The sequence below is a fragment of the Bombus pascuorum genome, chromosome 10 (assembly GCF_905332965.1).
Source record: "Bombus pascuorum chromosome 10, iyBomPasc1.1, whole genome shotgun sequence".
Classification (NCBI taxonomy): domain Eukaryota; kingdom Metazoa; phylum Arthropoda; class Insecta; order Hymenoptera; family Apidae; genus Bombus; species Bombus pascuorum.
In genome coordinates, this window is record NC_083497.1 from 964,512 (window position 1) to 980,439 (window position 15,928).

Here is a 15,928-nt window from a genome sequence, read left to right on the forward strand (position 1 = left end):
TTAACGACATATTATTCATGCGTTGCAGTTATTGTGCAAGAGTTTACTGATAAACTAACTCAATTTTATAAGATAAATATATCATACAATATGGATAAACCTTCATGCATTATATAGAATTATGTATTTATATGAACATTGTCAATTTATAAATTATTAAATATTACCCATTTTATTAATTTCTCCCGTTTCTTGTACTTGTTATCGTTTGACAATAGTTGAGTCCTAATTTTTAAATTATTATCATTAAAGTACTCATTTCCTTTCGTAAAGAGAAGTTCAGAAATCTTCAACAGTTGTATTTTCTTTAAATCTTCGTTAACTGATTAATAGATTTCGGTTTAAAGATAAATGAAATGTACGTGAAGATGCATCGAAAAATTATATCTTACTAGTTGTCATTAAGAAGAAATAAAATTTACAAAATCAATATTTACTTAAAAAGAAAAATCGTTATCTTTTTGTGTTTAGACTCATTTTTATTAATTTATGGAATTTTATACATAACAAAAATATCATAAAACTGAATCTGCAATATTTTCATTATTGGACGAGCATGTTGTTGCCGTATTATGTTGATGTTATGTTGATTACAGTAAGAAAATTTTTAGATAGCAGAACATTTATATATTAATATTACAGGGAGAATTATGTAAGTAACATATGACAAAAGATATATTTTATTATTATATGCCATAAAACAATTGAAGTTCTTGTTCTAATTCATACTATAATATCCAATTGCAATGGTATTATGCAATTCTTGCCACTTTTGTAATGCTCTCACACTTTTAGCGCTTCTATCTCTTATTTTGTTTCGATGGCTAGTTACAAGCTTTTTATTTGACATTGTTAATATCTAACCTTTGGAGTACAAGAGATCTTCGAACTTTATGTTTATTTAGAGCATCTTACATTTTATGCAAAACGTCTTAAAGATCTCTTATTAACGTTTCGCGAATGCCTGTCCATGATCAAAGTACAACGTAAATAAATAAGGTGCCTTAAGGACATTTTGATTTATACATAACATAAGACGTTCAAAAAATATGTTGATACATTTGTGAGATACCAGATATCATAAAGATGTCTAAGAACAAGAACCTTTAAGCAACACCCAGAACAAACGCCTTTGTGCTGTACTACATAATACTAAGTATACAAAATGTAAATATATAAATAAATATTTTCTTCATTGTTATTTGATATTTTTTTTACATAAAATTATAGTTTTACACAGAATGTTTATTAATTTTATTACCAATTTTCACAATTTTGCATATAAAATACAATTTTTCGAGCATTGGCTTCTATTAAGTTTTATTTTATTATTATCGTTTCCATTACCTTTATCATATGTTTCTAAAATGTTGTCTTATTTGTTTCAAATTCAATAACTCATCAGTATGTGTTTATTATATTAGCTAAAGGTCTTGTTCATCCTTGTTCATCCAATATTATATTCGCTATTTGATTGTTCTCAAATACGTATCTAGTCCTCAATGTATAACTTAGCAGTCTGTATGTAGATTAATAGCAATTTAATATTAAAGTAACAGAAGAAATATAATGTTCAGATAATTAATAGAATACTTGAATAATAGATATATCAATCAAATATATATATATTTAATTTTTATTTATCTCATTTCATTTATTGGAATGTTTTTCATGATTAGTTGATGAAACATTTAACCAAAGCACAATCTTAATCATTGCGTAATTTTATTAATTTAATTTTATACTTATAATACCAAACAAAACGACTAAAGTAAGTAACCGTTAGAGTTTGAATGCCGATTCCCGATTTACTGTTTCTCGCCACTAGGATTTATTGAATTAATCAATCATACATATATAGCGGAAAGGTGCTCTCAGTTTCGGTTAACATCTCGATGATTAAGAACATATCTTGCTTTTAGTTCGAAAGACAAACGGTAAGTTTCATGGTTTATACAATGCTACGGTTAGCTTTTTTAAATACATCTTCATCGATTCGAAGATATAGTGTATCATTGTGATAATCGTGACGTACTTACATAATATTATTTACATCTTATACAGATAAAATTCATTTTATCACGTATGATTTCAAATTGGGTCAAGGAATTTTAAATGTGAAACGAATGCTGAACATAAGATGCAAAAAGATCGATAAAAGTTTAAAGAAACTGCATGAATAATACGTATATTTTATTCATTACATGAATCTTTTATTTGACATACAGGGTGAGTGAGTTAGAATTACTATCTAAAATAGCTCATTACATACTGGTTTTATGCGTAAAAAGCGTTTTAAATGAATTATGTTACATTTCAAAAAACTCATCGGATGGATACTATTTTATCTTTTTATATCGTATATTTTTTGACAAGGGAACCCCGGTGATTGATACACGCCGATTTTAATGAAACTTTGCACAAGTGTTTATTAAATTCACTTAAGAATTTTGCCGCAATTCGTTCGTACCCGTTTTTTTACTTTAAGGAAGTAATTAACCCTTTTATCTGACTCGGTTCTCCTATATAAGTGCTTATAAATTGTAAACGACGAAAGATATCAAAAAATGATTGAAATAAAAGTTATGCCGTGTTTTGAAACCTATAAATGTGTGTGAACAATTTTTTAACGAAATCAGTTTTTTTTTTATAAAAAGTACATAAAAGGATCATATTTTCAAAAAATTTTCACGTGAATTTCTACTATTATTTGAATTTGTAACTATTAGTTTAGCAGATATTTTAATTTTGATTTGTATAATTCAACGTATGAAAGACAAAGGCAAAGTAAACACTACATAGAACATCACAACAAAAGAAGCGTCTTTTCTTGTTTTTCATACGTTAAATTTGACAAATTAAAGCTATTCCTTTTTTGTCGAGAATTTCCAGTTGGATCGACTAATGTTATACAAAATATACGATGCCACTTAAAAACCTCAAGATCATTTATCTCGGAAAATATAAGATATAAAAAAATAAAATTGCATCCATCCGATGAATCTCTTGACACGCAACATAATTCATTTAAAATATTTTTCGATAAAATCAATATATAACGAGTTATTTTAAATAATATTTCTTATTAACTCATCCTGTATAATGAATGAAATAGCTGAAAATGAATATAATCTAAATCTTTCAAAACTCATAATCATAGATCGTAGTTCTATACAAAATGATACTATAGATTTTATAATATTTTCTCATTTCGCTATGATAAACATATCACCCTTATCTAATAAAAGGAATATATCGCTAACTTTTAGAATCAGTGTAATACATATATACTACATAATATCTTCCTCTGAATAATTTTGATATTGTTACAATTTACTTCATGCTATTATAATTATCAGAGACTAATATAATGATATAATTAGATGCAATATTATCAAGTATGTACAAATTTTATATCACAGCTTTGAAGTAATTAATATGTTGTAGGTATAGTATGTATATAATCAGCATTAAATTAAACTTCTTTGTCATTAGTACTTCATTTTTTATTTCAAACATTAGGTATTAAAAATGCTTTTGTTAATAATTTATTATATATTATTTTGTTATACTATTTTATCTTATCATATTTATTACATTTCACTATAAATATAGAATAACGATATATACATACATATAACATATAAATAATAAGATATAAAAAAATTTAATTTAATAGAAAAGTGAAGTCAGATATTATCACTAATTGTTAATTATTTACCAATTATTACTTATGTTGAACTTGATTTATTATTGTCACAACGTCAAATTAAGATTTGTTAAAGATTTAATTTTTCCTAGGTAATCTTCGTTTGTAGATTTTGTCAGGTAATAGAACCCGTTAAACAAAACGTTTTATCGCCGACACATCGAATTCAGGCGATGGTACGCGACACGTTGAAATTCTATGTGTAAACTGGACAGAGAACGATGATGCAAAGTTAGAAAGAGATGATAAAATAAGAAAAGAAAGACACATTCGTGGGCACGAACGGACACCAAAAGGTGCAGATACATAGTCTTCGAAATCAGTCTGATGTGGTCACTTTATTCCTGAATTCTTGTTAAATCTTTTTCAATAGAAAATTGTGATATTTACTTCAATCCATTGTTTACATCATTGTATAAGTGCAATGTACACATGGTTGCGGAAGTATAGCCCATATATGACAAAAAAGAAGCTATATTATATTAAATTTTACTCTGCTAATTTTGCAAAATGTAACATCAAAACGAATAATCATCCACCAAAGGCTTTCAATAATATTCCTGGGCCAAAATCTTTACCAGTTATTGGAACACTTTACAAATATCTACCATTTATTGGTAAGAAAATCAAACTCAATTTAAAAATTACTATACATGTACATCTCAACATCAGTAATTCAAACAAATAGAAACATCTTGACGTAGTATTTATGATATAATTATAAAAGGAAATTATACGTATTTACTATACATACTACTATATTTGATTATAATATTTGTGTGAATGAATTTTTTATTACATTAAATAAATATGTATTTGTATATTTTCAAGATGACACATAATACTTTTTAAAAAATTAGAAAATGCGATCTCTTTTATATAAAAATTTCTCTTTCGCGACTGTCTAATATTACAACCTGATTATATTAATACTGTTTTATTTAAATTTGTTAATATTTAACAGGTGAATACAGTTTTACAAATTTATATGAAAGTGGAAAAAGAAAATTGGAACAGTTTGGGCCGCTAGTACGCGAAGAAATAGTACCTAATGTAAATCTCGTATTGGTTTATAGGCCGGAAGATATAGCAGAAATTTTCAAAGCGGAATCAAGTTTGCATCCAGAAAGGAGAAGTCATTTAGCACTTTTGAAATATCGAAAAGATCGCACTGATGTATACAACACTGGAGGTTTATTACCCACGTAATACACATATTTTTGCGGTTTACAATAATTTACTATAATTTTTGTACAAACTTTATATAGCTTTATAGCAAACTTTATATACCTGATGTTAGACTATAAATGTTCCAATTAATATCAAGTAAAATTATTATAGTAATTTATATTGTTAATTAGTTATATTATTTAATTACTAGTAAGTTAATAACAAACACAGGACACAATGCTTTTCTATTTGATGTTAGACCAACAAATAGTAATTCAAATCAAAATGTAAATTCATAACATATTGTTTTGCAAGATTTTTATTATATACTTATATGTACATATATTTTCTTAATCTTTTCATAACAAAATATCGTATATACAATCTTTATTTTTTTGAACATAAAATATTGTATAGATTACTCAATTTGTGACGATAACTTTTTATACAATTTTATACTTTACTACACGTCTTTTTTTTTTTTTTGTAATTAGAAGAAACATGTACATATGTACGTTATTAAAAGGCATACATAACCTTTTATAATGTTTTACTGTTGCCTTTTAAGAATATGTATATTAGAATATCTATATCAGATATGAAAGAAATAAACGTCTATATGTACTAAGTATATAAAATCTATATGTGTATTTAATGATTCAGCATATTTTTACATATAATGCATATAAATATGTAGTACATAGATATTTTGTTAAAATATTGCACTATAGTCAAATTTTTGGATATCAAATATTGAATGTAATACTAACCAAGTTGGATTGATTAAAACGTAATAAATACACGTTATATAAAGTTACATTAGAAAAACACTTGCCAATTCTTACAGAATTATATTAAGTTTTTAGTAATCTAATTTTAGTGTAAAACTCTATAAAAAATTTCTGATTTTCGGATATAGTATTAATAATTTTTTAAAATGTTTAAATAGAAATGAGTTAAATTATGAAGTAATTAATCTTGTAAAATTTTGTACACTTAACTACTTGACTCCTTGACTACTTATTGTTAAAAACTAGTTTTTATAAATATCTTTATATAGTACATAGTTAACATAGATATTGAAGAAATAGATATTGAGCATAGTATTAATATGATGCGTATACAACTTTCTATTAAATTAATTTACTCTAATATAGTATTACAAATTTCAGAAATGGAACAGAATGGTGGAGATTACGAAAAGAGTTCCAAAAAGTTTCTAGTAAACCTCAAGACGTGATCAATTATTTAAAAAAAACAGATGATGTCATTCAAGAATTTATTGGATTATGTATTAATGAGAAGTTTGATGACTTCTTACCTCTTTTATCACGCTTATTCCTTGAATGTAATATGATCACACATATCTCTTAATGTACATAGAACTGAAGTTTCTTTTTTGCAATTGCATTCTTTTTCCTAAATTTGAACTATGTTATACTTAAATTTAATGATTGGTACCATTTTTAATAGACAAACAGACACAATACTATTAATAAATTTATATACATATAAATAAAAAGATACATAAATAAAATAAGATATATAAATAAAAAATACTATTAATGTCTAATAATCTTTTCTATATTTGATTTTAGTGACATGTCTGGTTGTTTTTGATGTAAGATTGAATAGTTTCTCAAAAGAAGAAAGATGTGAAAATTCTAAAAGTTCAAAATTAATCAATGCTGCCTTTACAACAAATAGCGTAATGTTAAAGTTGGATAATGGATTGCAATTATGGCGTTATTTTGAAACCCCATTGTACCGAAAATTACGTAAGGCACAAACATACATGGAAATGTAAGCAATAATTTTTAATCTTACATGGGATTATCATTTATCGTTTATGATTACTAGATTATTTGTCATTATACAAAGTCTTCAAAATCACGAATTTATTGAAGTTGCTATTTGTATAATTTATTATCATTATATTGTAAGTTCTACAATAATAAAAGCACAGAAGGTTTTTATATGCTTAAAATAATTATTAATGGCACGTTAACAATATTTGTCATAAGTAAACAGAAATGTGTGTGTATTAATCTGATTTTGTACCAATCAGCTTAACTCAATGAAAGCTCAAGCAATCTAAATATTTCATTCTGTACATTATAATTAGCTTATTTTTAAATACTATACCTCATATGTTATGTTTTTTTAATGTATCAGGGTTGCATTAGAATTGGTATCTCAGAAAAAACAGAACACAAAAACTGGACATAACAAATCATTCTTAAATGCCTATTTAGAAAATCCTGCTCTGGATATTAAGGATATTGTGGGCATGGCTTGTGACATGTTACTTGCTGGTGTAGATACTGTAAATATTATAATACATATCATTATAGATGTAACTATGTATTAATATTATATTTATGCATGTGCATGTTTATTATTAATTTAAGAAATACGAGTAACATTTAGATATTTGTAAATACATAATTACCATATTGATTGAATATATAAATAAGAAATTTGGATCTTTATTTACATGTGTAAAATTTGTTTATTTTATAGAAAAAAAATAGATTATTATATATATATATTTTATAGTGAACAAGTAAATAACTACATAATGACATCATTTAATTTGTTAAGTCTGAAAATAATTAATGTTCATCATATGTTATGTTATATGTTTTTATATAAAGTGTAATGTTTAGGAACATTATGGGTATAAATACTACTATTAGAAACATTATATATATAGATACTATTATATTTTTAAAATAGATATATCTTATTAAAAACTTGTGATATAACTTATGTTATTTTATAATATGTTATACATTTTTAAGCTTACACACAATATAAAAATTTAAATGAATATGACTAAATTCCATATCCTTTTACTAACATTACTAATTTAATAATGTAGGCTAACGATTATAAAAAAAGAGAAATTAAATATATAAATTTTGTATACCCTTAGACTACTTACAGTACTGCTTTTGCTTTGTATCACCTGGCAAGACACCAAGATGTTCAAGAAAAATTGAGAATTGAAGCTACGCAGCTTTTAGCTGATCATAGTCAACCAATAACAGCAGGTGTGTTGCGAAATGCTTCATATACCAAAGCTGTCATTAAGGAAAGCTTGCGATTAAATCCAATTTCTATAGGAATAGGTCGCATATTGCAAAATAATATTGTTCTTAATGGTTATCAAGTACCTAAAGGGGTAAGTTATAAATCTTAAGAAAATGTAAATTAGTTGATGTGCTATAAGTTTCAATGGAATTCACTTTAAATGGATAACAGCTTCATTTTATTAATACTTTTAATAATGTTTTGTTATATTAGAAAAGCTATATATAACATATTTTCTTTTTATACAAATACCTAAAGTAAAAATATGTTCTCCTCATTCGTTTCTTTTAGACTGTTGTTGTAACACAAAACCAAGTCACTTGTCGTCTTCCTGAATACTTTAACAAACCAGACTTGTTTATACCAGAAAGATGGCTACGTGAACATTCAGAAAGTAGCAGTAACATAAATTGTGGAAAATCAGTACATCCATATGTATTGTTACCTTTTGGTCATGGTCCTAGATCTTGTATTGCTAGACGATTTGCAGAACAAAATATGCAAGTATTGTTATTAAGGGTAAGTTTTTAATATTTAATATAATATTGATTTTCAGATATTTTTATGCCTACACAAAAAATAATATATAGTTTTTAACAGTAATATTCAAGTTTAATATCTTATTTATAATTCTTCTGTTTTCTTGCCGTTAATTAAATATTATACAATATTATCTTGTTTTGTGATTGGCGCTATCTCCACATTTCTTGAAATTTTTTTATTTCATGACCGATTATATTTTCTTCTAGCTTTGTTCACCTATACTGATTAGAACTTCATATTGTGTGTTCTCAATCACTTGTTATATATTCTGGTACCATTTGTTGTCATATTAATGTAAATAAATAAGCGGTAAATCTTTGGGTATCAAAATTCGACATAAAGATACGCAACAGGATCGATCGATCATTTGTTGCTTTTTCGCCGCCATTTAAAAAGAACGATGTGATATTTAGGTGATTATTTTTAAAACGGATGACCTCACCGATATCAATGACCTTGAAATATGTTGTCAAAGTTAACATTACCGCCGCTCAAGTCTTAAGTTCTGAGATATTTTCAAAATACTTTATAAAATTTGAGTTACATTTTATTTTGGAGTAGACGGTTACATTTTTATGTCCAACCTAATAGACTTAACTCACTAATGAGACAAATAATCATTTTTATTATTGTATAAATAAAAGAGGAAAAATAATGGGTTATGGATTATGCCAAAGAAGTATTCGGCCGGTAATGCCTAGCGTGAAATAATTTTTGATGAATCTTTTGGAATGTTGCACTTTATTTTGATTTTTAATTGATTAAGATAATGTATGCAAAATATATACCCGTTCCTGTCGCAACCTAATGATAACCGTGCACAGTCTTAGTTTTTGTGTTATACACAAATACAAAAATATGTTCGGTAGTATGTATATGTATATAAATAATAATAAGTGGTAATAATCGAACTTATGAGATACTTACAAAATCAGATAAAATAAAAATTAAGTTGAGCTAACGTTACCAGCTTCCGTGAAACTTTGTAAATAATTGCCGATATTGATTCCCCTATTAAATGCTAATTTTCTCATGGATGACCAAGTATTCTGATTAGTTTTGTTATATTATGGAATACATATACATGTATTATGTTTGCATTTATATTCATATATACATGTTTCCTTTTACTGGATTCTATAGGCATTATTAAAGAAGAAACATACAAGGTAATACATAACAATAATAAATTGACATTTGTTTTTAAAATAGCTCAGAATTCCTTTGATAAATCAATGTCAACTTTGTGAATAGTCACGAAATGTACATAATTGATATAAATATTATATGTTGATAAATAAGTAATGTGTGTTGAAGAATCAGATATTAAATAGAATGTCACTTCTTAGTGACATTGAAAATTAGAGATAATTTTGGTGAATTTAACAGTTTGAGTCACAGGGGTCCTTAAAAAAACAGGATCGAAAAATCCCGAACAGCGCGTTAGCGCTTTGTTTAAATCGATTGTGAAGAGAAACAAGCGACGCAATAGCGCTCGTCATATTTGTTATTTTTATGAAATACATCTATAATATTATATATGCGTATATAAATATTTCAAGTTTTGTTCAATAAAAAGTATTGAGAAGATAACAATGAAATACAAAATACCGTCGTCCGTAGCGTTCAAATGTACTGGGACTTTTCGACACAAAATCTAAACAGCGTAATCGCGCTGTTTGAGACTCAAACGGTTAAACAATTTATCGATAGCGTAGTAGATCGTATGAATTCATAATCAAACTTATTACCGTGCACGGATAAATAAAATATAGCGTCCCATCAAAGAAATAAGATTAACTTTTATTTTGATAGCTCTTCCTAAGAAGGAATTTTTTGTTACTATATGTTGTGTAATTTTTTTGATACAATTAAAATATATGCAAATGTTTTATATATGCTATATAAAGTAATATAATCTTCTTATTTTGTGCAGATGTGTCAACGACTCAAAATTTTTTGGCATGGCGGTGAACTTGGAATGATATCTTTATTAATCAACAAACCAGATGCCCCATTAAAATTCAATTTTCGTGAGGTCTTAAAAACCAATTCTACTTGTTTTCAAAAGAACGAAATAGTATAAGCGAGAAAATATTATTTTTAATGAGGAAATATATATAAAAGTAAAGAAAGTATAATATTAAATAAGAAACAAATTACAATTTATTGTATACTTAATAATTGAAAATTAATTATAATATTATAATTAGCAGTACAATATTGTAATATTCTTATATTTTAGAACAAATAAGAATAGTGTACATAATAAATTTAATTATAGGTCATATATTTAGGAGTTGCAGAAAACTTAGCATATGATTTAATCACTTTGTTTACAGCTTCTAAGAAGTCTTTCTCTGTAGCTACCTTTCGACGTGCACGAATCGCGAACATACCAGCTTCTGTACATACAGATCGAATCTCAGCTCCGGTACTATTAGGACATAAACGTGCAAGGAGTTCAAATCTGATATCTCTTTCAACACTCATCGAACGTGCATGAATTTTAAAAATATGTGTTCGTCCTTCTAAGTCTGGTAATCCAAATTCTACTTTTCTATCTAAACGTCCTGGTCTCATCAATGCTGGATCTAATGTATCTGGTCTATTTGTTGCCATTAGAACTTTAATGTTACCTCGTGGGTCAAAGCTAAAATATTTAAAATCATATAAATATCATCATTATCTGTTATATATTACCTATTATTAATTATTGAAGACATTTAATAATAAAACATATATTTTACCCATCTAATTGATTAATCAATTCTAGCATAGTACGTTGTACTTCATTATCACCACCAGCTCCATCATCAAACCGAGCTCCTCCAATAGCATCAATTTCATCAAAAAATATTAAACATGCTTTTTTACTACGTGCCATTTCAAATAATTCTCTTACCATACGAGCACCCTGTTAGATATAACAGTTATATATAATGCAATTACATGTATAATATAATACAATAATAACAATAATAACAACAACAACAACAACAACAATACCAATATAATATGATATAATATTGGTTTGAGTAATATGTTCATTCATTTTTCATCAATATATCATTTTAAAAGACATCACACAAATTTATTTAAATAATATAAAAAGACATGTATCTGAGCTTTTTTTGGAAGATATATACATATTTATAAAGAAATAGAGTGAATAAATTATTTCTTGATTAATATTATACAAAAGTACTAAAATGTTCATGTGTCTTTTAAGAATACACAAATGAACTTATTACTCAATCTAATATAATAATAATAATTTAACATTATTATGTTTACTTCAGAAAATAGAATATTCTTATTATTCTTATTACATAGTTATAATCTGAATATAATTAGAAACTGAATTTCATTTATAAAAAAATATCATATGTAGTCAGTGTAAAAAGCATTTGTACAGAATTTAATTTCGACAAAAATATTATAAAACATCGTTTGTTAACAAAATTTTAACAAATAAAAGATATACATATATTCTTAGAAGTCCTCAAGATAATTAAAAAAAAAAAAACGGAGAAGAAAGGAATCCAATACCTATTTCTATTGTAAGAAAATATTAATATATGTTAAATATTAAAAAATATCCAGTAAAAATATATGTGTAATAAGTATTCATTCAGTTACTGCTTTACTTTTTCTTACAATATGAGACATCGAATGTAACCATTACTAGCGACGGTTGTCTCAAGATCATTGCTCGAACTAGTTGTATATAAAATTTATCATTACAATTTATCGCCACGAATTAATATGGGTTGAAAACCACAGAAACCACATTAGAAAAACGAAAAATTATCATAAATTAGTCTGCAAATCTATATTATATTTGCTTAGAAATGATTTTTTGTTTACTCCTGCATACTTTATTTCTTAGTTAAGCATTGCTTTGTAATTCCGAGTCAAGACATATATTATACTTACTTCGCCAACATATTTTTGAACCAATTCTGAACCAATGACACGAATAAAACAGGCATCTGTCCTATTAGCAACAGCTCTAGCACATAAAGTTTTGCCTGTACCTGGTGGACCAAATAACAATACTCCTTTAGGTGGCTCAATTCCCAGATTAACAAACTTTTCTGGCTGTAATAAATAAATTATTTTTTTCTAATTATCTTGTACAAAAAAAATAGTAATTTAATGATTATAAAATACTAACATGTAATAAAGGTGTTTCAACTACTTCTCTCAATTTTTCAATTTGTTCCTTGCAACCACCAACATCGCTATATGTGACGTCAGGTTTCTCTTCAACTTGCATCATCGTTACAGTTGGATCAATTTTTGGTGGAAGTGGAATATGAATTTGATATTTATTACGATCCACTCCTACTCGCATTCCTTCTTCGATGTCAGTAGGAGCAACCGAATCTGCTAGATCAACTACAAACTTTGCAAATTGTTTTACATTTATAATGTATTTAGGATCGTCCGAGTTTGCATTAATTATTTTAGTACAACGCGCGACTTGCAATGGTTGCTCATTTTGTAAAGTTTGTTTATCTGCAGCTAAATCCCACAAAGCAGGCGGTGCAAGACCCGTATCAGATTCTTTGATTCCAGTCAATTCGTTAACTCGTTTAATTATTGTCTGTATATCTTCTTCAACTGCTTTAATACTTTTAGTATATTGTCCTTGACCCTGTATAAAAAATAATATGTTAGCGTTATTTTTGTTAGAATAATTCCAAGAATCTTTATTCTAATTTAAATTTATTTTTTATTAATATTTTATTATCTATTATTACCAAAATTATTATACAATTTCACTTACGTAAGTTTTAAGCAGAGCAATATCTCCTTCATCGAGAGCTGAAATAATACATTAATAAATTCTTTTAAATCACAGTTAAAGGCAAATAATTAATATTTAAAGCTTACACTTTATTTCTTTCTCTTCTTTTCCTTCTTCGCTTTTTACTTTTCGCATGTCTTCTCCTAAGTGATCAGGCATTGTTATATTCGTTAAATTTTGCAAATATTAAGAAATGTTAAGGATACTTTATTCGTCAGATAAAGAAACTGATGTAAACCGAATTTAAGGTTAGGTATTTTCCATTACTAGCAAAAACTCTGTAGCGACAGCGTCATTGACTCCCGACGTGCCATCTAGTTGTAACTAGATTAAGTTAGTTCTTTTTATTACCGATAATCGGTAAACAGGAAATAAAATAAGCAGCATAATATCACCGACGACGAAATCACTATAGCCTATAATTTATTTATAAATTTTTAACTATAATATAAAATATACGAAATAATAAAGCAATATTTCTTAAGTGTTCATAAATTTGACTAATTTTTGTTACTTTGTTTACCGTTTGTAGGAAACGATTTTTGGTTCTTACATATTAACACATATGCATTGTAACGTAATTATTACGCTACCGCATGAAATTGATTGTAATATTACCTCAACACTCAGCAAACCGAATGGGGAAAGAGATCTCCCTACTTTAAAGTGAATCGTTGCATGACCGATCGGATAGATGACTCCACTTTAAAGTAAATCGTTGCATTACCGACCGGGCAGTCTCCTATTTTGACTTTAGCAACGCGTTTTCTTTTTTTTTTTTTTTTTCTTTTGTTGTTATCGATAATTGTTTAGTTGGAATTGTTTCCAATTAATTGCGGATTTTCTTTGTTCTAATAAAGTATATAATAAAATGTACCAATTTAGTGATGTTGGTTTGTCCGAGTGCGGTGAGAAACGTATAGTTGGGTATAGTTGGGTATAGTTGGCTGTGGCGCGCGCGCAGTTGATTAATTAAGTATTAATATTGTCAGTTATGTGAAATTACGTTTAGCAATTGCAATGAATGGCAATAGTATAACATGTACGCTTGCTACTGAAATAAGTCACTGAAGGATTTTAAATTTGGCGTTGCAATAAGGAGATGACGGTCGCAGAGAAAGCGAAATTCGCGTTTTCGCCCGATGATTTCATGTGCCTCTACGTTGTTCTTGAAGTTTCGAAGCAAGAAAGGGTACCCGGGTCTATTCCCGCATGTAGCTCAATTATTGTTCTTAATATTTTTTGATATCTTGGATTATGCATACCTGAAATGTCATTTTTTAAAATTTAGAATTCTGGCATTCAACTGCCAGAGTAATTAGCGAATTACAATGAAATTGTTCACGTTCTTATAAACATCGTGGTCCTTTTTCTATTTTGTTTGGTAATTTTTGTTTTAATGTATTAATTCTTCTAGGTCGTAATTGAAAATTTATTAACGATCACTTTCTACTAATTGTTCGCTATTACCTGCAACTATAAGAATAAGGAACAAAGAAAACTATTGAGATACAATGAGACATTTCACAGAATTCATATTTAGACAGACCAGTTTAAACAAATAGAAATTAATTGAACTCTCGTACTGTTGTGCTTGGATCCCTTTCGACTTAATCTCTTTCACAGTTTGCGTATTTACAGTTGAGCGACCCAAAATCGATCAATTCGTAAAAAATTATCGTTAATAAATTTTGAAATACGTAGAAGGAAATGCGTAATACGTTAAAAATGAAAATTGGCCAACAAAATAGAAAAAGGATGTCGATGTTTCTGAGAATGTGAACAGTATAATTGCATTGTAATTCGCTAATAACTCTGGAAGTTAAATGCCACTGTTCAACAGTCTTTTTTAAAATAAAACCCATTTGGGATAAAACTCATAAATATATATTCATAATTAGAATAAAGTAATTCTAAAAAAGATAGATAGTTTCTGTGAAAATAATTATTGTGTATAACAGAATAAACATTTAGAAAAATATGAATAATTATGTAACTAAACGAGTTATAATGTTGTAGTTGTATCGATTGATACATCTTTCTATCCTGTCCAAAAGTTTCGAATTTGATTCGAAATGATTCGAATTTTTGAATAATCCTCCATCGACTTAATCACTTTTCCATTCTTTTTCTCGCATTGCTTAACACGTAAATTGTCTCTTACCGTAATTTTTTCTGTTTCTAGCGAAACGTATTGTCGAATACTTCGTATATTAGTAATATAGCCTTTTAATATTTTGGCGTTCTTTTCTTATTTCTTCGAAAAAACTCGTAGCGTTAAACTATACTGCGACCATGAAATTATACATATCGAGTCAATTGTCATTATATTTTTCATTTAGATATTTAGTAATATGTAATTTAACAATTATGTTTATATGCCGAGAAACTAAATTCTATTAAAAACACTTATGCACCATATAGTTTACTATACAGGTAAAGGAGTATCTTTATCATGTAATTAAAAGTAGGACCCATTTATTCAATATTCGACGAGATCTTTTCTAGTTACTTTGTTTCGATTTCCATACAACGAGAAAGATAATAAAAACGCACGGTGGAATATCAATGATTTTGAAAAAAATATAGTGCCG

At 27.0% G+C, this 15,928-nt stretch overlaps 2 protein-coding genes and 1 long non-coding RNA gene across 5 annotated transcripts; 1 reads left to right on the forward strand and 2 right to left on the reverse strand.

Annotated features, from left to right (window-relative positions):
• Window positions 1–1,852: 1,852 nt before the first annotated feature.
• Window positions 1,853–10,812, forward strand: LOC132911155 (cytochrome P450 302a1, mitochondrial). 3 transcript variants are annotated; one of them, XM_060967562.1, is made up of 9 exons: window positions 1,853–1,937; window positions 3,819–4,326; window positions 4,674–4,914; window positions 6,052–6,227; window positions 6,478–6,682; window positions 7,055–7,205; window positions 7,818–8,066; window positions 8,267–8,494; window positions 10,455–10,812. In XM_060967562.1, exons 2-9 carry the CDS (start codon window positions 4,134–4,136, stop codon window positions 10,602–10,604), a joined length of 1,593 nt encoding a protein of 530 aa, XP_060823545.1. In that variant the 5' UTR covers window positions 1,853–1,937; window positions 3,819–4,133; the 3' UTR covers window positions 10,605–10,812. The 3 variants fall into 3 exon arrangements, with proteins under 3 accessions (XP_060823545.1, XP_060823546.1, XP_060823547.1); XM_060967563.1 differs by lacking the exon at window positions 1,853–1,937 and adding an exon at window positions 2,065–2,229; XM_060967564.1 differs by lacking the exons at window positions 1,853–1,937; window positions 3,819–4,326; window positions 4,674–4,914 and adding an exon at window positions 5,102–5,166.
• LOC132911166 (uncharacterized) lies at window positions 6,792–8,544 on the reverse strand. Its single transcript, XR_009658925.1, has 4 exons — window positions 8,421–8,544; window positions 8,164–8,350; window positions 7,827–8,058; window positions 6,792–7,203 (listed from the first exon to the last, which is right to left on the reverse strand). It is a non-coding gene; the product is annotated as an uncharacterized LOC132911166 (long non-coding RNA).
• On the reverse strand, window positions 10,667–13,718 carry LOC132911158 (26S proteasome regulatory subunit 7). The gene is made up of 6 exons (XM_060967566.1): window positions 13,421–13,718; window positions 13,314–13,351; window positions 12,699–13,181; window positions 12,458–12,622; window positions 11,269–11,435; window positions 10,667–11,171 (listed from the first exon to the last, which is right to left on the reverse strand). Exons 1-6 carry the CDS (start codon window positions 13,491–13,493, stop codon window positions 10,793–10,795), a joined length of 1,305 nt encoding a protein of 434 aa, XP_060823549.1. The 5' UTR covers window positions 13,494–13,718; the 3' UTR covers window positions 10,667–10,792.
• Window positions 13,719–15,928: the final 2,210 nt, after the last annotated feature.